The 25,932-nt window shown below is 37.8% G+C and overlaps 1 protein-coding gene across 8 annotated transcripts in view; it reads left to right on the top strand.

The window, feature by feature from the left end:
• Positions 1-25,932, top strand: part of CHST9 (carbohydrate sulfotransferase 9) — a 287,688-nt gene that overhangs the window by 134,344 nt on the left and 127,412 nt on the right. For 3 of the 8 annotated variants that reach the window (XM_032152597.2, XM_032152598.2, XM_058438524.1), the window contains one exon: positions 9,919-9,957. In XM_032152597.2, coding sequence (XP_032008488.1) covers positions 9,919-9,957 — 39 coding nt within the window. Of the gene's footprint in view, positions 1-3,635; positions 3,705-8,783; positions 8,812-9,918; positions 9,958-25,932 lie in introns of those variants that run through there. The other 5 variants (XM_058438525.1, XM_058438526.1, XM_058438527.1 and 2 more) reach the window with 5 other exon arrangements.

The following is a 25,932-nucleotide window of genomic DNA, read 5'->3' on the forward strand; positions in this document are numbered from 1 at the left end:
TCTGACCCACGTATCTGGTCCCTGGGTTGGGATGGCGGAACACCTGGGAGCTGGTCAGGTGCTGTTCAGGCAGCTCTCTTTCCTTGTGGCCTCCATGTGTGGTTAGCTTGAGCTTCCTTACAGCATGATGATCTTAGGGTTGTCTGATTTCTTACATGGTGTCTGGAGCACGTTTTTAAAGATGGGAAGTCGAAGCTGCCTGATTCTCAAGGCCTAAGCTTAGGGATTGGAAAAACATCATTTCTGCTGTATGCAACTGGGTAAGCAAGTTACTAGGCCTGCAAAGATTCAAGGGGAAGGGAATTAAACTCTAACTCTTAATGTGTTATCATTTTTGTTCTAGCACAGGAGTGAATAAACATATTATGAAAAGATTTGTCACTTTACGAAATAATTCATTCCAGTTTTTCTCAATATAATAAACACACCAAAGACATTTAGTATATTATTGAAAAGTGACTACTCACACCTAACTTACTAGAAACATGTTCAATGCTCAGAGGAAAGTACAAATGCTCACATCCCTCCTTTAGTCAGTAGCTGCCGCTTACGCAATTAAGACTAGCATACCTATTTTGCAAAGCTATTTAAAACCTGGCAATAACTAGGTATTTACTATTGCCAGTCTGACTTCAACCTCTAAAGGTCTTCCAAAAATCTTCTCTGCCAAGAAATGACTGCCTCAGAATGAGATCCTGAATATCAAAAGGTTTACTCTAAGATTTAATTCAGCCAGACCAATGTTGGGAATCTGAAAGGGGCTGTTGTTTGTCACATTAATCATGTGCTTGTCGGGTAGATCTCAGTGGGAAGAAATTTTGTACTTGGGAATTTCCAAGACAACCTAAAACTGTTGTTTCTCATACTGATTTTACTATTTCTTTACAGAGGTCAGCTGCCTGCAAATCTTTGAGCATTCAGTCCTTCTCAGGCTTTCTCCACGCTATGCCGGATGGCAGACCCCAGGGCTGGGGAGTGCAGATGGGGAGTCAGCCCTGCCAAGGCAGATGGCCGACCTCAGAAGCCCAGATCTATCTGTATCGATATGTTTCTGAAGGGACAGTTTTTGTATCTCAGTACATACTGTCTGGAGCTCACAGTACTCGCTGTGCTCATAATGGCTCTCTTTGCCTAAGCGTCCTAGCAACATATCAACTAAGCCAACAGACAGGAGCAAATGGAGTTTATCTAAACCTGCAGGAGGGAAGAGAGGATTCACAGCCACACAGAGGCTATCCTCAATGTGTGCGGAGGCTGATGTTTCAACATCAACATGAATCCAGCCATAAATTATAAAATAAACTCCTCATTCTTTTATACCACTGACCACACAGAAGCTATGCAGTTTCTACAGTTTTATGTAGACCTCTACAGACCAGTTGGTTTTCAAACTGGCTCAGTTAAACTTCTCTGCTCCTCCTCTTACAATATAGTACATAAAATCCTCTCACATCCCTGTTTGCATAATTTCTTTTGGAATTATTGAAAGGTAGCATTTACCTATCTAAATGAATAGACCATTGAATCTTGCAAGAGCCAAGTTCCTTGTTCAAGATTCTACTACCAATTGTTGAAGAGAACAAATTCTGGCAGGGAGGTCTTTGATTTCTAGAGCAGCTCTCCCTTTCTCTTCCGACCACATTAGACTATTGACAGTCCACAATTGGTGGTCACTCCAAAATGTGAATAAGAATTTAAGCCATAAAGCCTGCATACTAAAATCATATGATCTTAGCTCATAACTGGGGAGAATTTTGACATGTAAATTTGGTTTTCATCAAACTAATTTGTATTTGAAAAGAGTTAGGACATGAGGATGAGAGAAAGGGAATTCACTAAAATGGGAAGCCACTTTTTCCTTGGAAACAAGAAGAAGGGAAGAGAGGGAGGTGATGTAAACATATCAAAAAACTCCCAAAGTCTCAACTTTATAATATTCATAATAGAAGTCATTGACCCTGAGGATATAAAGTATTATTATATGCTATTAGGACTACCTGATACAGAATATTTATAAAGAGGAGCACCTAGCAATGTACTATTTGCTATGTCCCAGGCACCAAGGTGAGAGCATTGTAAATATTGTTGTGTTATGCACTCAAAACATGTAGAGATTATTATTAAACACATCATTTTATTTAATATTCACAGTGACCCTGTGAAATAGGTAATTTTATTACCCCCATTTCCAGATAAATACAACTCACCTTAGACTAAATGAGGTACCCACAGCCCACAGTGATCAAGTGGCAGAGCTACAACTCGAAGTTCTTCACCACTCTACAAAATTGTCCTTAATCACCACAGCTAAAAAACACAGAAAAGGTAAAAATCTCTGGATTCATATTCCAGTCCTGACATTCATTAACTGGAAACTTGTGCATGTGAAAAAAGATTCTGAGCCTGCCTTCACCATCAGAAAATGAAAGTCATTTACTGGGAAAATTAAATGAAATAATATTTAAGTGTCAATAGAATGCCCAACTCATAGTAGGTACTAAATAAATACTTACCTGATAAAAAGAAAATTTCAAGATCTTTCAAGTGTCTTACTCCTGAAACATTGTGATTAGATACTTAGAAGTTAAAAAAAATTGTTTCATTCAAACAAGTAATTTGATAAACAATAATTGACTAATAAAAAGGCAGTCTGCAGAAATATTTTTTAAAAATAATTTATTCCTGCAACTTTTAAAACCTAGGGACTGATTATATATGGCTTATGGATGTTCCAAACAAATCTTGTGTACACATACACACACACACACACACACACCACGAAACAGAAGAGGTGAGAAGAAAAAGCACATGTAATGAGAAGGTACCCAAGACTTCATTCCCAGATTACATAGCTCACAGGCATCCCTGGGTAGGATAAGAAGTTAGTCCATTGAACTCCAAATCCATGTTCTTTTTGTTATATCACGCTGTTTCCTGTAGGAAGAGATTGACTAAGAAAATCTTGCATTTAGGTGAATTTTATGTATCCATATTCTCTCATGACAACCAATAAGCAGGAATTTTTGGTGTACTAGCACCCAAGACAGCAGTAATTTTGAAATTATTTTAATATATTGATAAAGGCATTTTTTTTTACTGTTATTGTCCAATTCCACATCCCACTTTTCTCAAAAATCTTGCATTAAAATAGCTAAACATGGCAATAATGGTGACCTGGGTTTTAGGTCTGGCCCTGCAAATCAACTAGCACTATAACCTAGTTACCCTGTCTGTAAAGGAAGCATTTGAAGCATTTCAAGCTCCTTCCTCTCTTAAATCCCTTTGAAATGAACAGAACCGAAACCCTACCACCTTCCACTTTTTCTAGTCAACTCAGAAGTATAGAAGCACTACAGATTCTCATTATCCAAAAATATTGCCAGTTTTTTTTCTGCATTAAAATCTAGGTGAAACAAAAACGATATTAAACAATTCATGGCAGTTAGCATTATATTATCTGGTGGTTATGCTCTTCCCCCCTTTTTTAATAAGTAGCATGTGCACAGTAATTTGCATTGTCATGATTCTATGCCTTCTTCATAGTGCATTTTGCCAAAGAAACATCAGACATAAATGAACATTCTCAGGTATCCTAGCAACAGGATGTGATTAATAATACCTCTCAGAGCAAGGCAGATAAAATGCCTGAAAGTGAACGCAAACTCAGAATTGGCTACTGAGAAATTGGTAGTGCGGTAAGGCAAGTTTCATAAGATACCACGACAGACTTTATTATAATAAGATAGAAGCAAGTAGAAGAGAGAACATATTTTAGAGAGGAGACTATAGTTGAGCATCAAAATATAGCATATGTGTGTATATATAGATATATATATACACATACATATATAGTGTACATATAAATGTGTATAAACATACGTGTGTGTGTGCATGCACACACACACACACATATAATTTCCTTTTCCTGAGAAGTGTCATCAGATACTGAGTTATAATACAGATGCCCCTACTCATTATTGGTGAGACAGCATCAAATTGCCATTTATGTGCCTGTGGTTTTAAAAGATCAGAAACAGTCACTGTGATTAAGAGACTACTTCCATACTGAAGTACTGAAATGTACTGTAAATTGACATACATGTAATGTTTCTCCGTGAAACAACATCCACAACCTCAAGTCTAAAATAGCTTTTAAAAATATTGAGACTCAGTTTACATAGATAAATAGTCATAAGATGCAGAACTTTAGTGTTCAATTAAATAAATTTTCTCACATAAGAAAAAAGTTTTATCTAGCAAATTCAATTTTTTATGAGGTTATGGTCCATTTTTATTCATCGCAAGTGGAGTGCCTCATCCAGGTTTAAACAGAAATAAGATGCAAACCATATTTTAATGTTTTGTTTTTAAACTAGAATCTGTGATAAAATAAAGCACAACTAGGACAGAATGTGTGTTCATTATTCTGAAAGCCTTTCTACTATTTTATCACCCACTTTTCTAATATAATAGTTTTCTTGGTTGTCAGTTGTAATATATATACCTGCTAAAAGCTCTATTCTTGGTTGTACTTTCACTACATTTTAGCAGTACTAAAATTGACTTCATGTTCTCCAGCATTTCAGAGTGAGTTGGAGCATTTGTGTTTAAGGCACGGTGCTAGACATCAGGAGAAAGAACGATGTGAGACTCTCAACTTGTCTTGAAGGAAGCCACCATCCAGTCAGGAAAACAAACACACAACTAATTGTGAACCAAAATAAGAATTAGTGCTATGGCAAAGGCGTAAATGAAAGGTTACAGGAGCACAGAAGAAGGGTGCTTCACTCTGCAGGGCATGGAGAGTTTGGGGAGCTGGCCCAAAAGAAAAGACTTCACAGAGGACTGGCAGCTGAGCTGAGCTCTAAAAGCTGAATAGGGTTTTGATAGGCAGGAGCCATGTGACAGGACATTCTAGGAAGCAGAAACAGCATGAACGGGGAACTGGGGTGGAGGTGTAATTCCTGGTATAATGGGTAACTCCTCTCTGTGATGCTTGAGGAGTGACAGCAGAAGGAAAGTTATGGCCAAATTGTCCAAGGTCATAAATTTTATATTAAGAAATGTAGAGTTTGCTGTTTAAGAGTGATTGGATTACAATGACAGAAAAAACCGACAAACCAGTTAGGAGCCCATAGAAAATAGATAACCCCAAGAACAGATATAAAGTTCATGAACTAGGGTGATGGCAATGAGAAAGGAGAAGATATGTCTCAAAGTCCTAACAGAGGGGAATGTATTGGACTGAAGGACAGATTAGATGGGAAGAAGGAGCAAAAGAAAGAAGCTGGTGGTTCTTAGGTTTTATGTTTGGGTGCCTGAGCAGACACTAAGGATGAGCAGTTTTGTAGGGGACTATAATTATTGTTTTTTTAATGAAATCTGCTTCTTCCTCTTCTTCCTCTTCTTCTTCTTCTTCTTCTTCTTCTTCTTCTTCTTCTTCTTCTTCTTCTTCTTCTTCTTCTTCTTCTTCTTCTTCTTCTTCTTCTTCTTCTTCTTCTTCTTCTTCTTCTTCTTCTTCTTTACTTTAAGTTCTGGGATACATGTACTGAACGTGCAGGTTTGTTACATAGGAATACCTGTGCCATGATGGTTTGCTGCACTTATCAACCCATCATCTAGGTTTTAAGCCCCGCATGCATTAGGTATTTGTCATAATGCTCTCCCTCCCCTTTCCCCTCACCCCCAACAGGGTCCAGTGTGTGATATTCCCCTCCCTGAGTCCGTGTGTTCTCGTTGTTCAACTCCCACTTGTGAGTGAGAACATGCGGTGTATGGTTTTCTGTTCCTGTGTTAGTTTGCTGAGGATGATGGTTTCTAGCTTCATCCATGTCCCTGCAAAGGACGTGAACTCATTCTTTTTTTATGGCTGCATAGTATTCCATGGTGTATATGTGCCACATTAAGCTCATCATCATTGGTCATTAGCAAAATTGGGACTATAATTATTTAAGTTAAAGACATGTGTTGAAGTGCAGTGGAGGACACAGGTAGAGATTTCCAGGAGGCTTTAAAACCTAAGTAGATTTTGGAGCTAGAGATGTAGTGTCACAGTCATCTCTTTGGGGGAAAGTAGACATTGAGAGAATGAGAGATAAGATCACCTATTCAGACTGAGATAAAGATACTTAAGAAGGAAGCCTAGAGGGTCATCTCCATCTAAACAGTTCAATCTCTGTGTCCATTGATCAATATAGTACTGTCCTACCACGTAATTTTTATTTTTCTAATTTGATGTTTCGTGTGTATGTGTGTGTGTGTGTGTGTATATATATACACACACACATATATATATACACACACACCTATATATACACACATACATATATATAACTAAAAAATCTAAGTAGATTCCTGTAACAGGACTAATTCATGATAAAACTAATAGGTAGAATTTATATAGCACTCTGCAATTTACAAAGCCCTTTCATATAACATAGGGGCTGAGAATTTTTTGAGGTCTTCATAAAAAAAATTATTTAAGGTATTCATAAAAAAAAATTGCACCTTTCAGCCTCCCTTCTGAAACATGAGATGCCAATATTTCATGTGAATTTTGTCCATTTCTTGCTAGCTTTACCATATGGAATTGTTTCATCCTCATAGCATTCCAGAGAAGCAGGCCCTGATCCCCACTTTACAAATGAGAAAATCAGGGAGACTGATTGATATGCCTGCAATTAGCATTACTATAGTTATAGTATATTAAATGGTAAATTATGACAGACTTTTGTAACATATACATAACACTTATCTCAGAATTTAGCAGCTAAAAACAACAATAAACTTATCAGCTCACATGGTTTCTGTGGGGGACTCTGGAATAGCCAACTGGATGGTTCTGGTTTTGGCTTTCTCAAGATTACAGTCAAGATGTTGCCCAGAGCTGCTGTCAGCTGAAGCCTTGACTGAGGCTGGTAAATGGATTGCTCATATGCCTGGCAAGTTGATGGGGGCTGCTGGCAGGCCTTTGTTCCTCATTGGCATTTGACAGGAGGCCTCAGTTCCATGCCACGTGGACCTCTCCATGGGCCTGCTTGAGTGTCCTCACAACATATTATCTGGCATCCCCCAGAGGGAATGATCCAAAAGAAAGGAATATCGAAGCCATAGTTTTTTGTCTTTGTTTTTTGAGATGGGGTCCTGCTTTGTTGTTCAGGTTAGAGTGCTGTGCTACAGTCATAGTTCATGGTAACCTCAAACTCCTTGGCTCAAGTGATCCTCCTGCCTCAGCCTCCCAACTAATTAGGGAGGTGACAGATGGTGTGCCACCATGCCTGGCTAATCTTTAAAAAAAAAAATTTAGAGATGGTGGTCTCATTTGGTTGCACAGGCTGATCTCAAACTGCTGGCCTCAAGTGATCCTCCTGCCTCAGCCTCCCAAAGCATAGGGATTACAAGCATGAGCCACCACACCCAAACTGGAAGCCACAATTTTCTTAAGGATCAACCTCAAAATCACACTCTATTATTCCCACAAAATCCTTGATTACACAGTCAATCTAATTCAGTGGGATTACACAGGATGTGAATATCAAAAGAAGAGAAGATGGGAATCATTGGGGACACCTTGATCACTACGCCGTATTATTTATCTCAAATACATATACTTCCAACTTTCAGAATTAGTGACTCATTCTAACATAGGTTAAAGACACTCCAAAAAGATGTTTTTCTTTACATATTTTACAATTCAAGCCTTGAATACCATTTTTTAAAATTTATGAAAATGTCCAAGGCCTCTAGTATTCATAAGTGAATAATCAAACAGTAAGCAGTGGCTTGCCCAGTGGAAAACTTAAATGAGAAGATGCCCTGTCACGCTTCATAATGAATGAGGTCTTTAAATGGATTATTCATGTTATTTATCTGTTGGAATCATTGAAATAAATTGCATCAAACAAGTCCTCTGGAAATCACCCAAATGAATATAACATGCCATTAATCAAGGTGCCAGTTAAATGAATTCTACACTTTTGGCAGCGACATGAGGGAAGATTGTACATTTTCCACCTTATATGTTAGGATTTTAAAAGACTTCCCTTATCCCAAACCAACGTCCTCACCTCCACCGTGGTGTTCATACACACCATTGCCCAAGTACAGTTTCTTACCTAAGTCTGTAAGCATGCTTAGGATTTCCATAGCTTAGCAAAAACCTTTAGTTGGCTTCTATTCAAGCTATTGCCCCATTTCACTTATTCGGCTCATATGGAGGCTGCCAAAGTTAATAAACAAGAAGCCATGTCCTCATTTCCACTTCCTCATCACACACTTACTTCCCAGACCTTCGCAGTCTCTCTTGTGTTCTCTGCCCGCTCTCTGCTAAAACTACTCTCTCACAATCTAGCAACAAACATGTGAACTCAGCAAGCAGTAGCAACATGCTGTTGAAAACCTCCATACTTCTAAAACTTGATTTGTGGTACAGGAGCCTGCACTTTGTTGAGCTCCCTGGATCTCAGCTGCTTCTGACTTCCCATGGGCCTACATCACAAAACAAAGAGCAGCAGTCATGTTATCTTAGTTATTGTCCTCCACCTACTCCTCTGTGCTGTCTGCCTTTATGCCCCATTCACTCCTTCAGCTTCAGCCATCTTCTTATGATGAACATTTCTTGCATCTGTAATTTCAACTCAGATTTTTTGAATTTATTGAGACTTGCTTTATGACTGAGCACGTGGTCAATCTTAGAGAATGTTCTGTGCACAGATGAGAAGAATATGCATTCTGTGGTTGCTGGATGGACTATTCAGTAGATGTCTGTTAGGTCCATTTGGTCAAAAGTTCATTTAAGTCCACAGTTTCTTGGTTAGTTTTCTGCCTCGATGATTTGTCTGATGCTGTCAGTGCCTGTTGAAGTCCCCTACCATTATTGTGTGGCTATATCTCTTTTCTTAGATCTAGTAGTATTTGTTTTATAAGCCTGGGTGCTCCAATGTCAGATGCATATATAGTAGGACAGTTAAATTTTCTGACCTCTTACAAGCTCCTTCTCCCCATAGTACTTCAAAGTCAGTAGGTCTAACACTGAACTTGTTATTCCCAGCCTCATCACATTCTATAATGCCATTTCCCCAACTTGCATCTCTATACCCAAAGTCACCTAGCTAACCACTCATCTTGACTTCTTCTCCTTCCTGGCAACTCACATTTTATAAATCGCTGGGCCCTATTATTTCGTCCTCCCCACCGTCTCTTGCATCCACTACTTCCCTCCTCTCTACTCCCACTGCCATGACTCAGTCCGCCCTTTCATTGCCTTGTGCCTAACCTCTAGGATAGTCCTCCTCCTATTCACTGCTGTAACTGTGCAAGGTCTTCTTGCACAAATACCCTGTCCATTTAGCCCATACTGTTTCCTTTGCCAAGAGTCAGTCATTTCTCTATTTCAAATTTCTCAAATCCCATTTGTATCTCAAGGTCAAAATCATATACCACTTTCTCCATAACTTCATGAGCACCCCCTTCTTTCTTAAAATAACTGCTTCATCATCTCATATCTTTAAACATTCTACACCGTTTGAGGCACATCTCACTTCATATTATATTGTCTGTCCTTTCTGTTTTTTCAAGTGGGTTGTAAGAGGGCATAGTCTTATTTAGCTGTTTTCCCCATAATGGTTTCTATGGGAATTTGCCCTTTGTAAGTTTATTGTTGAGTAAATGACTCTGGCTAACAAGATTTTAAAAATCCAACAGCACATTTAATGCATAGTTATTTATTTTTTACTTTCATAAATTGGTTTGCAAGCAGTTCTCATGCCTGTCAGCTGAGCCCAGTCATCTCTAGGAGCACATTGGACATGGCTGAAGTAGAGGTTGTGTTTGGAAATTGCTATAAACTGGGCTTTCATCTTATTTTCATCATATTCTCATGATTCCATGCTATAACTTTTCTGCCACTTCTCATTTCAGGGAGAGTGGAGAAAAGAAGAGAACAAAAATTAACTTCAGGTAAGATTTTGCCTAATGGGCTCCAGCTTTATTTCCTGATTTTATTTCCACCTTTAAAAATTTTTTAATTTATTATTCAAAAATTCACACTAAAATTAATAGTTTATGGTTTTTGAACTGATCGATATTAATTTAATTAAAATAAATTCATACATTTAGCTTTTTCACTTTTGCATCAGTTATGCCCTTTTCATTCAATCATTACATTCAAAAGAAAATGAGATGGAATGTTGCTTAATTGTTTCATGATTGTCTATTTAAAGGTAAGTCTTGCAACCAACAGTATTAAAATACAGACATTGTGATGTGATAGTTTCCAACCAGTTTACTTTCCCAAATGACTATGAATCTCAATTTCATTTCTTAAAACCATATACGTAGTGGATGCTTTTCAGGACAGTGTTAACTGAGAAGCATCTTTATATTTTGGAGGAATTTTAAGAATGCCTTCACTTCTAAATTCATATGGATTCAGAAGTGAATCATACTTTGGCAGAGTGCCATTGCACATAGTAGGGTTCAGTATTTGCTAACTAATACAAAATTTTTTACATTATCATATTTCCATCACTTGCCTTTTAGCTTAAAGTTGTGTGGTAAGATAGATTTTCATTTACCAAGTCAATCTTTGCATAGGAGCAGTGTTGCAGCTCACAGTGCCCAGAAATTGCTAACAATCATAGAGAATGCTAATTTGGCATGCGTACCTATGCCCGCCATCCTTCCCAAGTTTCTACCAACCCACTACTCCTGTGATAAGCGAGAGCTACCAATCACTCCCATCCACTAGCTTCTTTTAGCTTCATTTCCTGTCTGGTAATAAGATATTATGTGTGTTTCCAAAAAGTCAGCATAGTCAATAGAAGACAAAGATCCATCTTAATCTAAAAGTGTATAAACAGCATAAGCTCCTGTCTCTTTTGTCCGTTCCAACCTTAGCATTCATTTCAGATAAGTGGGCAACTTAATACCTGCATGAATTTCCTGTTAAATATTATTGTTTGCATTCTCCGGGAACCTTTTAAAGCCTGATCATGAACACACAGACACACACACACACACACACAATTATGAAGGCAAGAAAGTGTCTGATTCCTTCACAGGTATGATTACCTTCATTATTGCTCCTTGGGGGGGAAATTATTTGTACGGCTTCTAAAATGCTATTTCCATAATGCTGTAAGTACTACCTTCTTAGTTAAAGAAAATGCACAGTTTGGAAGTAAGCTAAGTTGGCCAAAGTGTTAAGTCTGATGCCTCATTAGGTCACCTCAATAGTCATGGCTTCTAAAATTATTTGTGATCATGGTGACACCAAGGTTAGAGACAGAGGCAGGACAAGGACTCAGGCATCTCCACTCCCTGTCCCTTCCTGCACCCCCACCATGCTAATGTTTCTTTTCAAAACAAAGTGCTAGTCACTTTAATGCTTTATTCAGTTACTTGCTTAATAAAACACTTTTCAACAAATGGAAAATCTTTAAGGCAACGGCATCTTTGATAGGGAACACAGGTCACCAGGGCTATGAGAAAAACCCCTTTACTAGTGGAATTTTTACTAATTTGCCCTATCTGATTTGTAGCTTGTCAATTGCCTGATTTCTATGAGAGGGTGAGGTTAAGGATAACTAATGGATAGAGCCCATATTCTAGGGGAATGTTAGGGGGCTCCTAATCATTTCAAATGACAACAAATCATGCCCTCAGGAAATCTAAATTTGTAACAATAGTCTGAGTTTTCAAGATTGGAACATGCTGTTTGCCACTATAGTCATAAATACTACAATCAGTCTGTGGTGCTGGCCTGAATGTAGACTTCTTTAGATAAAGTGTGTGGCTAAGATACCGAAAACATCATGGGAACTCCTATTTCTGACTTCCTGCTTGGAATTTTTTACATCTTTGTTCGTTTTCCTCAGGTTCTACCTCCTGCCTCCCCAGTTACTATATACCCCACACCCTCTTGCTTACAGATGAGTTTATCTCCTGGCTAAGAAAGACCAATATTGGGTTCTGGACCCTTTCAATCTACCCTATCCTATTGCACTAAATGTATAATAATTGAAACAAAAAAATTAGAAAGTATTTTAGACAGAATATTCCTATTAAAACCGGGACCTACCAAGACCCTCATTTTTTGGTTGGTTAAGGTTAATTCTTTGTTTAAAGAGTCTTGCACTAAGATGAAAGTTACACAGAAGTAACTTTTTATTCAGGATAAGAAATAACTTCATAACAAGGAAATGTCTCTAGCACTGGAAAGAAGGAGATTATGTTTGTAAACATGTGCAGGGGTTGGGCACCCCCTAAAAGAATGTTGGCAAGAGATTCATGAAAAGTTTGGTTAAATCATTGCTAAAGTTTTTTCTAATTTTGTGTCTATGATTCTATTGCCATTTTCACTTAATTGAAATGGTTCTACTGTGTATAATGGTGGTCAACAAAACTTAAGTGGCTTTCATTTCATTATATAACTGAGTGAATCATGTTCCAAAGATTACACTAATTTAGTCTGGACTGAGTTTCTCAGTAAAGCATCTAGCTGATAGTGCCAAGACTATGGAATAAAACTGTCCTGTAGTCTATTTAGTGACTTCTATTTAGAGTCCCTCTACACTGATTGCAATCTGTGCTATTGATTCATGTGTGATGCTATTTTTCATAAGCCAGAAATAACTAACAAGAGAGTATGTATGACTTGGTATCATTCATTGTCATTTTTGAAAACCCATTCAAATTATATGCTCCTTGACACTAAGCTTGAAAGTCTATGTCATATTCATAGAATATGGTTAGAAACATCAAAACTAAATTTGGCAATTTGGCTTGGTAAAGAATATTATAAAATATATGCTGGTATAATGATAAATGGACAAATATGAGGAGGCAAATACCTGATGTCATCAATTTTCTATTTTCCCTTGATTCTCTTTACCAGAAAAATTTTTAAAAAGATCAGCTATTTCATAGCTTTTATGTAAAAACTTCATTGTTTGAAGTACCTTTATCTCATCAGAAGAAAGACCTCTTTGTGGGCCATGGAATTCTCGATATTAGAAAGCAACACAGCATAAAATGCAAAGAGGAATTCTTGTGAAGAAAAGTGGATTATAAATTATTGTTTAGAAAAAGCTATGTTAGGATGCTTACTAACATAAACTAGGGGAACACCATCTGTTAAATCTATATTCCAACATTTCCAAAAAGAAGAACTTTTTCAAATTCAGTTAAGTATAATGGAAAGAATAGCCCTAGTGGACCAGAGAATGGAGAAATCAATTGCATACTTTTCATTTATTACATTAGAGCATCCCTAAATTTAGAAATGGTTTGTTCATTTACATCATTTGCAAAAAGCTACCCACAGAGAGGAACAATCTTTTTTTTCTCAACTCAAAAGGTGAAATTCATTATTGGAAATTTAGCAAATGTAGATCATCTGCTTTGCAAGCTCAGTCCCTTGCTGCTTACTTTTTGACTGAGTGTGTTGATTCTTGGAAATGTTCTACAACAGCAATGGCACCTCCATTTTAAAACTTTTTAACACACATTGAACATGCAGTCATTCAGGATAAAAAAATAGTTAAGATACTGAATAAAATCTTCCTTCTGTGCATGAATAACATGTTCGTTTTATTATATGTCACATTTATTGAATACAAATAATATTCAGCACAGTTAGCATGATTTTTCTCTAGGCTATTTCTATTTTTATAGTGTTTTTGCCATAGTTCCTATACACTATCAAAAAAAACTTAAAAATCAAGAGTGAGAAAGACCTATTTTGTCATAGTTTTAATTATTGGTGACCCACATTAACATATGAATTCAGCAGGTAGAAGACATTGTGACAAATACATTTAAGCAAACTATTATCCTTGAAAAGCCCATTATTTTGGACATTGGTATTTTGCAATATCTACATGTTTCATTCTCACTTTGAGAATCATCATTCCAGTTAGAATCAAGCTTAAAATGCTTATCATCCTAACTTGTTCGTAGCTTATAAAAGCTATTTTCTTGACAGCACCTCAGGCACCACAAAAGGGGCAGATAAGGAATCTGAGATATTTATAAGTTGATACTTTCAATTTGATAAATATTTTAATGGTCCAGGACTTGTGCTTAACATCAGAGATGCAAAGGTGAATAAGATGTGGGATAAATATCCTTAATTCACTCACTTTCAGTTCAGGGAGAAAAGCAAGTACACATGATTACAACATGGTGTGAAGAGTGCCTTTTAGAGAATGATGTACAAGGTATCATAAGGAATTCAGGGAGGGCTTCCTGGAAGAGACGAGACTTGAGTCAATCCTTGAAGAAAGAATTGGAGTAGTTTACCAGGTTAAAAAAAAGGGGGGGAAGGGCTTGCTGTCCAAAGGAGTGTGTTTATGCAGACTAAACAAATCTGAAACACCTAATAGTTAATGAAAGGGACATTGCCAGAGAGATGAAGGTAGTGGGAAAAGGCATGGCCTATTGAGGGAAAGCTTAGTGATTTAATAAGACTGGAACAGAGTCATAAACAAGAGATGAGAGATGTGGCCAAAATGTAGGCACATGCCAGAATCAACGAGGACCATCTATGCCGTTCCATGGAGTTTGGACTTCATGCAGTAAGTGCTGAAAGCTAATGAAGTGCAAGGAATTACAGAATCCATCTGCATTTTCTAAAAATCTCTCCAGGACAGAGATTTCTAAAAATCTCAGCGGAAGTATGGATTGGAAGAGAAATTGATGGGAGGCAAGGAAATCAGGAAGCATATCATTTTAATTACCCAAGAATAACAGGATGAAGGTCTGAGGTGTCTTTACTAAGACAGTGACATTAGAGAGGAAGCCAAGAATGAAATCCAGATACATTTACAAGATCAAACTGACCTGGTTGGATATGGAAGGTACCAGAGGATAACTCTTAGGTTTCCCGCCTTAGAGAAGAGATGTATACTGCAAGCTGTGTAGGGAATACAGGGAGACAGACAAGTTTGGTGGAGAAAATAATAAATTAAGTCGTATCTATGTTGATTATAATGTGGCATGTGTGATATGGGGACAGAATTTTGTCAAGAATGTCAAATAAGCAGTAGGTTATGGGCAATAGAGCCTAGAACTTCAGAGAGATGCAGATGTGCCTTTTAAGTAATTGGTTCCTGGATAAGAGTTGAAGCCCTGGCTATGAATGAGCTCCAAAGGGAGTCAGGAGTGAAAAAAGAGACAAGGCAAGGCTGAATCCTTAGAACATCCCCAACATTAACAAAGAACACAGTAAGATAAATCAGAGACCGAGAGCCTAGGAAAGATAAATCAAAGCTGTCCTGTGAGAATCAACAGCATTCTCTGTCTCTGAATCCAAGAAAGAGAGAAAGTTAAAAGGAGGGACTGGTCAAACCTGTCTAGTGCCACAGAGTGAGCAAGTAAAATAAGCACTGAAAACATCTATTGGAGTTGCGGGGAGATATCTACTCATCACCACAGAGAAATTATGCTGGAGGAATTCTGTAAGTGAAAACCAAGTGACAAGGGGTTGAGGAGCGAAATAAGACAAATGTAGACTTGTTCCTTCAAAGAATATGTGAACGGAAGGAGAGCGATAAAGAAGAAGACATAAAAGAGAGAGAGAGAGAGAGAGGGAGAGAGAGAGAGAAGAGCTTAATCCTTAGGCCATTAAGTTGGGGAATTGATGTTTACTGAACCTGCTATTTTCAGGCTCTGTGCCCAGTATCTTCTATTTGAGCCTTTAAATTAACATGTAAAGTTTGTTTATGGTCAACATTTTAAAAATTGGAAAGCTGAGATTGGGAAGAGTTAAATTACTTGCTTTAGGCCCCATTTATTAACTGGTGGAACCAGAAATGGAACCTAGGCCATGGCTTGCTGGAGCCAGCTTATAATATCTGGAAAGCTGTCTAGAGAGAACTGATTGTATTCCTCTCTTCCCAGCTCTGCATTCAGTGAGGTCATGCAGGTAGCTTAAAATTGGCCATGGTGGGAGTATTTACACCATGGAAATTGGCAAACACTACAAACCAGGGTTCATTCAGTTTTAAACACTGACCAGTGTGCCCCTGGATCTAGGTCTGTGTGATAGCAAAGCCTGGCCATTTCACACTGCCCTGACATGTGACTTGGTCAAGGTCACTTGGGTTAGCTAGCAGATGGCAGAATTGAGACTTGAACCCAGACCTGTGATCCACATCTGGCCAAACACAGACCCCAAGGAATTGCTGAAAAAAGAAGCAAAATATTTTTTCCTAAGATCTTATGCCCAGTGGCCCAGGTTGGTATAAACAGTCTCATACTTTTCCATCCTGTAGTTCTGAACTGCCAATTTTCTGCCTCGGCCTCCCAGGCAATCCATCTCCAGCATGTTTGCTTTTTTAAGCAGCTTTCCTGAAGACCTGGCTCTCTGAACTATGTTAATGAATTCTATTTTTAAAAGCAATCAATTTTCTCTGGGTTTATGGTTTCAGAACAATATTTATTATTGAATGAAATAAAGTCTCTTAAATGCGTTTTCCCTTCCTCAAAATGGAAGACTTACACTTGGGCTGTTCATTAAAAGAAGTCCTACAGGTTTTATCTTTAAACAAATTTCATTTTCCGGCTAGTCGAATTTATGATAGAGATTAAATAACAACACAGCTGTGCCACATTATTTTTAAAATACCTTAAATTTTATTGTGTAACGCTGCATTTAAAGGAGTGTGTGTATGCAAACTAGACAAATCTGAAATGCTAAGTAGCTAATGAAGGAGAAATTGCCGTGTCACACCACATAGTGAAAGTACAGATATGAACACATCTACCTGAAATTCCCTCCACATATTTGATGTTTAATTTGGATTGCTATTATACTACACCAAACAGCATTTATTTGCACACAGTTGAGACTTGAAACATGCTTTCTTTAGGTGGCAGGGGAGAAATGTTATCTGCAGCTGCATCACAATAAATTTCACTGGGTGCCTCCTTGTGTAACTGAAAAAGAGAAACTTTTGTCTGTGTTGATTCTTTCACAAACAACATGTATATGTTTCTTTTACCTAGAAGAGGAAATGGAGAATAATTTAGTAATTGGTGTTAGCCAAAAATTACTTTACACTTTCATCTTCAATTAAATATGGTATTACAAAAACAAGTCACAAATAATTCCCACTTGAAATAGAAAGTAACTCAAATAAAAATGAACATTCAAGAGCTAGATGACAAATCTCATCAAGGCAGCATGAGACGAAGCAGGTCTCGACAAAATTGGGCTCTTGCTATTAGGCTCATATGTATGTGTTGAATGATCAACTAATTTATCATGGAAGTTGTATCAAAGGGCAACCTAGGTGTGTGTATCTCTGTATCAGTCAATATAATAATGACAGTAACAACACTCTTATGTGACATGACCTGTAATTGAGCATTCTAGGTAAATGCATATTTTGACTAGCTGAAAGTGTCATTTATATAAACAAAGGATTACAAATGCACACAGAAATAGAATATCAGAGATCCTCAGCCTGGCTTGTGAAAGGAGTGCTAAGTCATACCTGATTTTCCCACAGGGAAAAAAATGAGGTGGTTATTTCTAACCAAGAAAACAGATGCCTAACTTGTTCTTTTAAATAGAAATGACCACAAACATTTTAATCAACTGTAAATGATATACTTGTATACTGTGTAACTTAAAACCTTCTAAAGTGAATGTATGTCACTTAAGCCATGCAGTGCAGAAATCAATCATATACACTGTCCCATTATTTAACTGAAAATCCCCAGATAAGAGCATTTTTAGGACAACAGAGAAGCTATGAAACTCTAAGGAAACATGAAACACCTGTCCACTCACCCCAGAAGTGAGGTTATGACTTGAGTGGCCGTTGGAGGAATTCCAAGAAAGGCTAAGCTTTAGTGGGAAAACCGAGAGACCCACAAAGGGAGGTATCTGTTGTGGGGGACACCAGAACCAGGGGTCCCTTTCAGAAGCAACTGAGTGATCTGATTATAGTTAATTCACACTGAGGAGTTATAGATGACCATGAATTACTACATTATTGAGTGTAGCTAGCATATTTAAATTTTCTTAGACGAGATCTGGTATCTTGGCTTCCATTTGGACCATTTAAAGGGTGGGATGATCCTGACCATGCCCCATGCCTTTCTTTGAACATCTTTCCAACATTGCTTTCTTCTAGATCAGCAATATCGAATAAAAATACAATGTAAGCCATATATATAAATTACATTTTGAGTCCTTGGCAAATGTCCGTCTACCCTAGCTTACCTTCCTTTCCTTACACATCTTTACTATGGCCTAGTTATTAGAATTACTATAAATCTCTAAAACATTTCACACTGCATAGAAACAATCTGTACTTCTCAGTCAGATATAGTCCTTTCCTCCTCCAAAAAGTCCGTGAAATGCAATTTTACCAAGCCTTCTCTGAAAACGAATAGTTCTCTGTTTCACTGATATCCAGAGACAAACAAAACACTGCATTCAAAACCTGACTTTATTTAATGCATTTTTATCTTGTTTTCTCTGGCCATTTTTCTTACCTAATCTGCTAGCTTTCTTGCCATTTAAAAATGTTCATCCCAGGACATACAGATAAGCAAATATGAACTACATTAAATTTAATATTTTTCCTTAACCTTCATGGTAACTTGAAGTGGACTATATCTTTCTGCCGCAATAGGAGCAATATAGTTATATGATTTTTAAAAATTGTTTATTTTTTTAATTATAAATACACATAAAACTTACCATTTTAACCATGTTTATGTGTTAAAAATGTTCAGTGGCATTAAGTACATTCACATTGTTGTACAACTGTCACCACCACCCATTCACAGAAATCTTTTCATCTTGCACAACTGAAACTGTGTATTCCTTAAACAGTAACTCCTCATTCTTCCATCCCTCTGTCCCTGGCAAGCACGATTTCACTGTCTGTCTCTATAAATTTGACTACTCTGGGTACTTTATGTAAGTAGAATAATACAATATTTGTGTTTTTGTGACTAGCTAATTTCATAACATCAAATTTCATCCATGTTGTAGTATGTGCCAGAATTTCCTTCCTTTTTAAGACTGATTCAATTGTATGTATATATTGCATTTTATTTATCCATTCATCCAACAATGGGCACTTGAGTTGCTTCCACCTCTTGGCTATTTTGAATTATGCTGCTGTGAACATGGGTGTACAAATATATCTCTTCAGACCCTGCTTTCCATTTTTTTGGTATATACACCAGAAATAGAATTGCTAGATCATGTGGTACCTTACAAGGTTTTAACTTAGGCAGAAAGAACAAGTAAATTTGTAAGACTCTCCAGATTTCATCCTTATTTACTTGTTGGTGTATTTTTTGTTGTTGCTGTTGTTTTTTACTCTCTTGCTTTCTTCTAAATCAGCAATATCCAATAAAAATACAATGTAAGGGCCAGGCGCGGTGGCTCACGCTTGTAATCCCAGCACTTTGGGAGGCCGAGGCGGGCGGGTCACGAGGTCAGGAGATCGAGACCACGGTGAAACCCCGTCTCTACTAAAAAATACAAAAAAAAATTAGCCGGACGTGGTGGCGGGCGCCTGTAGTCCCAGCTACTCGGAGAGGCTGAGGCAGGAGAATGGCGTGAACCCGGGAGGCGGAGCTTGCAGTGAGCCGAGATTGCGCTACTGCACTCCAGCCTGGGCGACAGAGCGAGACTCTGTCTCAAAAAAAAAAAAAAAAAATACAATGTAAGCCATATATATAAATTACATTTTGAGTAGCTGCATTTCGAAAAGTAAAATGCAATAGGGGAAATTAATTTAATGATATATTATTTAAGCCAGGATATTGAAAGTATTATTACAGCATGCTATCAATATAAGAAATTATTCATTAGATGCTAGAAATGATAGATATGCTGAACATGTGTATTATAATAGAAAATAGTAGATTACATGATGCAGTCGTTGAAAAGAAATGTAGTCTGTGGAAACAATAAAGTTATGGTTAATGAAAAAAACACTTTACACTACTTCAGATTTTAAAGTAACATTTTAATTAATTAAAATTAAAAATTCAGCTTCTGAGTTGTGCTAGTCACATAGCAAGTCCTCAACAGCCACGTGTGGCCAGCAGCTACCATAGTGGACACTGCAGAGCTGAACCCCACGCTGGAAGTTTTTTTTTTGAAACTGAGTCTAGCTCTATCGCCCAGACTGAAGCGCGATCTCAGCTCACTGCAACCTTCACCTCCCAAGTTCAAGTTATTCTCCTGCCTCAGCCTCCCAGGCAGCTGGGATTACAGGCACATGCCACCACACCCAGCTAATTTTTGTATTTTTAGTAGAGACGGGGTTTCACCATGTTAGCCAGGCTGGTCTCAAACTTCTGACTTCAAGTGATCTGCCCACCTCGGCCTCCCAAAGTGCTGGGATTATAGGCATGAGCTACTGCACCTGGACAGAAAGTTATCTTCTTTATTTAACCCAATGCAAATGTACAAAATATTTTTTAAAGTAAGATATGAATTCATTTTTAAAATTTACTTTTCTAGTGTTTAAAACACAAGAAAAAATAATTCTTGTCATTTTCATAAGAGAGAGAATAAAAAGAGAGATAATCAATTTTTTTTTTTTTTTTTTTTTTTTTTTTTTTTTCATAGCTTACTTCAAATTATATTTTGTGGGTTTGCATTGGGTTAAATAAGGCAGAGACAGAGTCTCGCTCTGTGGCCCAGGCTGGAGTGCAGTGGCGCAATCTCGGCTCACTGCAAGCTCCGCCTCCCGGGTTCAAGCAATTCTCCTGCCTGAGCCTCTCCGAGTAGCTGGGACTACAGGCGCCCGCCACCACGCCCGGCTAATTTTTTTTGTATTTTTAGTAGAGACGGGGTTTCACCTTGGTCTCGATCTCCTGACCTCGTGATCCGCCCGCCTCGGCCTCCCAAAGTGCTGGGATTACAAGTGTGAGCCACCGCGCCCGGCCTCAATTTTTTAAATATAACCCCATAGCAGAAGTCTTTAAATAACAGCTTCCCAACATATGTGTATTAGGTCCTGGTTTCATATTAAAGTACCAGTAATGTCCTATTCTTGGTATCCTAATTATAATTGTAATGTTTGAATTTCAGTGAACTTTTCAAGAAGCATTAAATATACATACTTGGCAGCAATGCTTTCTTATCTGAATGGCTTGAGAATTGGCAGTAGTCAAAGACCTTGAGAGCTTGTAAAAATTTAAAAAAAAAACCAAATGACCTGAAAGATGGATTTAATCATCTCTTGTTTTTAAATAATGTTTAATGATTAGTGGCAAAAATAAGCAAACAGGTGCTTCCGATCAGCTTGCATTGTTTGTCTTTTTTGTTTTGTTTTGTTTTTGAGAGGGGGTCTCACTCTGCACTCAGTTGCTCAGGCTAGAATCCAGTAGCAGAATCACAGCTCACTGCAGCTTAGACCTCTTGGGCTCAAGTAATCCTCCTGCCTCAGCCTCCTGAGTAGCAAGGACACACAAGCGTGTGCCACCACATCCAGCTAAATTTTTTTTATTTTTAGTAGAGACGAGGTCTCACTATGTTGCCCAGGATGGTCGTGAACTCCTGAGCTCCAGCGATCCTCCTGCCTTGGCCTCCCAAAGTGCTGAGATACAGGCGTGAGCCACCATGCCCAGGCATTTGTCTTTTCAGAGACCACTGAGTTGTGTCCAGTATAAACACAATAGGATCTAGTTCAGTGTAAGTTAGGCATCATACCCTTTCCACTAGTAAATTATCAAATTCATTATTGTTACTCATGAGAAAATGTCAAAGGAAGATCTCTTTTCTGGGTGAAAAGTAACAGGTTTGGCTATAAAGATGGCAGATATGAGGGACTACTCAGTTCATATTGCTGAAAAAAATGTAAACGCCAAGGCTAAGATGTGACCAATTTAGATTGTTAAAAACAATTTGACTTCAGAATTTGTATAAGCGATATACTACGCGACACAATAATCAATACTCATTGATGAAGGACCTCTCTAAACGACAGAAAACAAATGTGCCCAATAAGCACGTAGATGTTCTTCCCAGCAGTGGCGTAAGGAGACTTGAAGACAAAATTTAGTTCAGAGCTTTTTCAACCAACAAAAATATAGCAGCTGTTTAGCAACTCCCCACCTCCCCCTCCCTGCAGCCCCTGATAAGTTCTAGAGATCCACTGGACAGCATCGTACCTACGATTCACAATACTGTATCATACATGTAAAATCTGTTAAAAGGGCGGTTCTCATGTTGTGTTCTCACTATAAAATAAAATTTAAAAAAAAAATAGTCTGTTTCTATCTAGCAGGAGTGATTGGCTCATTGCAGGTATAAGCACAGTAAAAAGGTAACCAAAATGTCAAAAATCATGTCTTGGTCCAGTCCTTTGTCCCAGGCACTTAGAGATTCAGAGTATACTGGTCTTAGGCAGGTAGAAAGTCTTGATGTTGCATGGCTTTGCCTGAAGTGGGAGAAATATGATCTTAAGAAATGAAGCTTTTCAACTTTTCAGTGTGTTTGAAAATTATCTTAACAAAATGTTGGGAAACAAAAACGAAACACAACACAACACCTGTGCCTCTGTATTTCCTTCTATAGAAACCCTGTAATGTAATTCTAGGTTACATTGTATTCCCAGAGGTCTAGTTGGATTGCCACATCAGTTTGTGTTTTCCAGACAGTTTAGACAAGCAAGAGATATTTGTTTCTTTTTTTAATTGTTCATCCTTCATTCTTTCCTGAACTGGAGATAAAGGAGAAGTGGAAGTCCAGTTATCCTCTGCCTTGAGACTTACCCATGAAGCAGGACTCTTGCTTTTTCCATGTCCCATTGGAAGAGCTGATGCACCTTCCTCGCTTTTCACCAACCTGAATCATCCAGTGTCTGTATTCGGTCTGCATTCAAAATATCATACGTACTGTTACACTTGGAAAAAGGATGTGTACTTTTGAATCTGGCACATGAATATAGATATATATAGCATTTTATATATTTTTTTCCCAAATTCATTGAGGTACAATTGACAAAATTATATATATTTAAGGTGCACAATTTGATGTTTTGATATTTGCATACACTGTTAAATAATCACCATTATCACACTAATTAACATATCCATCACCTCACATAATTACCTTTTGCATGTGTATGTGTTGAGAACCCTTATGATCTACCCTCAGCAAAGTTTAATTTTTACAACACTGTATTGTTAACTATAGTCACCATGCTCTACCTTGGAGCTCTAGAACTTATTCATCTTGCATAATTATATCTATGAGTTCAACAATCTTAGATTCCACATATAATTGAGATTATATAGAATTTGTCTTTCTGCCTCTGGCTTATCTTACTGAGCATAATGTCCTCCAAGTCCATCCATGTCATCACAAATGGCAGGATTTTCTTCTTTTTTTGAGGCTATATAATATTTCATTATCTGTGCATTATATGTCATGCATTATAATATGTGCACATATATATAATACATATACATATATAAAATGTATATATGTGCACACATAAACAATGGAATACACACACACACACACACACATCTCACATTATCTTTATCCATTTATCTGTTGGTAGACATTTAGGTTGTTTCCATATCCTGGCTCTTTTGAATGCTGCAATTATATAAGAACTGCATACAACTTAATAGCAAAAAAATAACAACAACAAAAACCATGATTTAAAAACGGGCAAAGACCCTGAATAGACATTGCTCAAAAGAATGCATACAAATGGCCAATAGGTATATGAAAATGTATTCAACACCACTAATCATCAGGGAAATGCAAATCAATACCACAATGACATATTAGCTCACACTTATCAGAATGGCTATCATCAAAAAGAGAAAAGACAACAAGTGTTGGCAAGGATGTGGAGAAAAGGGAATCCTAATACACTGTTGGTGATGATGTAAATTAGTACATCCATTGTAGAAAACCATATGGAAATTCCTCAAAAAATTAAAAATAGAGCTATTTTATCATCCAGCAATCCCATTTCTGGGTATGTATAGCCAAAAGGATAGAATTCAGCATCTCAAAGAGATATATTAAACTATTTTTCTCTAATTTTAAATAACCTGCTTCGGTAGGCCTATATTTTTCTATTTTAAGAAAAAAAGCTTTCAACTTTTTCAACTTTCAACTTTTTTAGTTAAAAAACAACACACACATTCATCAGTCTATGGTAATTATCCCATCAGAAGAGATAAAGTTAAATTCTGGGGAGTTGTACACAGGTATCACATTAGCCAGAATGAGAGAGGAAGACTTCTCTGAGGAGGAGGCATTTGAGCTAAATCCTGGGTGATGTGAAGGAACCAGCCTTGAGCAGATCTGAGAGAAGAATGCAAAGTCCCTGAGGCAGGGCAAGCTTGGTGGGTTGAGGAAGAAGAAAGACAGTTGGCGTGGCTGGAACATGGTGAGCAAGGGTGAACATGTGGCAGCATGCAGCTTACATGGGGCCTTATAGACTGTGGGAAACAGTTTGAATTTTATGATAATTTCATTGAGAAAAAAATAAACACTAGAGAATTTTAAGCTAGGTAATGAGATTTTTTTTAAGCTCTCTAACACAGGTGGGATTTTAGAAAAAAAGTGGAGCTAGGGAGCCCATTTAAGAAGCTGTTAAAGTAAACCAGGAAAAAAATGAAGTGGCCGAGACCAAGGTGGTTTCAGTAAAAATAATGAGATGCTGTCAGATTTAGGAAGGATTTTAGAAGTAAAACTGACAGCACGTGCTGATAGAGTGGATGTGGAAGGATACGAAAACAGAGATAAAGGATGACTCCAGGTTTAAGGTGAGAACAAGCTGGTGAATAATACTATTAGCTGAGATACAGCAGACACTGGAGGATCCATTTGGGGGGCTGAGGATAAAAGGAGATTTCTATTTTATTTATCTTAAATTTGAAATGACTGTTACCTACCAAAGCAATGTTGCTTCTTGGATATCTACTGCAATTATCTAGGTTAGAAACAGGGAAGCAGCAGTGGGGATGGGGAAGTGTGTGGATTTAAGAAATGTTTGAAGAAGGAATGAACAGAACTTGGTTATCGATGACATGTAAGTAATGCAGGAATGCAAGAGGAATTCCAAGGCCCCTGATTTGAGTGACTGAGTGCCACATTCCCTGAGAGGCGGCACAGGAGCCGGAGCATGTTTGGAAGGGAAGAGGAAGACTTCATATTTAGATAGGCTCTGTTGTGGTGCTCATGGAAAACCTGAGGCCATGTGCTCTGGGCACATTCTTATTTGAGCTCCGGTAAGAAATACAGTTCAGAAATTTAGGAGTCACCAGTGTTAACATAGTTGTCATTAGAGCCAACAAAATGAATGAGATTACCCAGAAAAGGCCCATAGCACAAAAAACAAAAAGAGACTTTATATCAGATTAAAAGAAAAAGCTTGATGTGTATCATGCTGGTGAGCAAAGTAATCTTGAAAATGAAAAAAAGAGAAGGGAGGGAATGACGCAAACATCCTTCCACATCAGATGCATCATTTAATCAGAAGTAGCTCCTCTTCAACCAGGACCTGAAACAAGGAAATATTGGACATAAGTGCAAGTCTCACATCCCAAAAGCAAAACCTGCAACCACAAAGCAGGATGATAATGAACTCAGAAACTGAGACGTTGCTTTTGAACTGTGCGTGTGAAAAGGGTGGGGTAAAGGACAGATCACTGAATATCCAGGTGATTATTTGGGTTGGGTGATTGTCTTCCAGACAGTTGAGGACAGCAGATGACAAACTGCAAGTAATAGGTACAAACCATGGTGACAGGAACTGATAGCAAGGGTGCTGGGCTATTCAAAGAAACCTCATTCTGACTCCAAGATTAGGGAACACTCACTGCCCAACAACTGCCTTTCTGGAATAATACAAGGTCTGTGTCTGGGAGGAATTCTGGAGATTACTTGGTGCTAATTTTTAATTTTACAAATGAATTGAA

The sequence above is a fragment of the Hylobates moloch genome, unplaced genomic scaffold (genome assembly GCF_009828535.3).
Source record: "Hylobates moloch isolate HMO894 unplaced genomic scaffold, HMol_V3 SCAFFOLD_5, whole genome shotgun sequence".
In the NCBI taxonomy this organism is placed as follows: Eukaryota; Metazoa; Chordata; class Mammalia; order Primates; family Hylobatidae; genus Hylobates; species Hylobates moloch.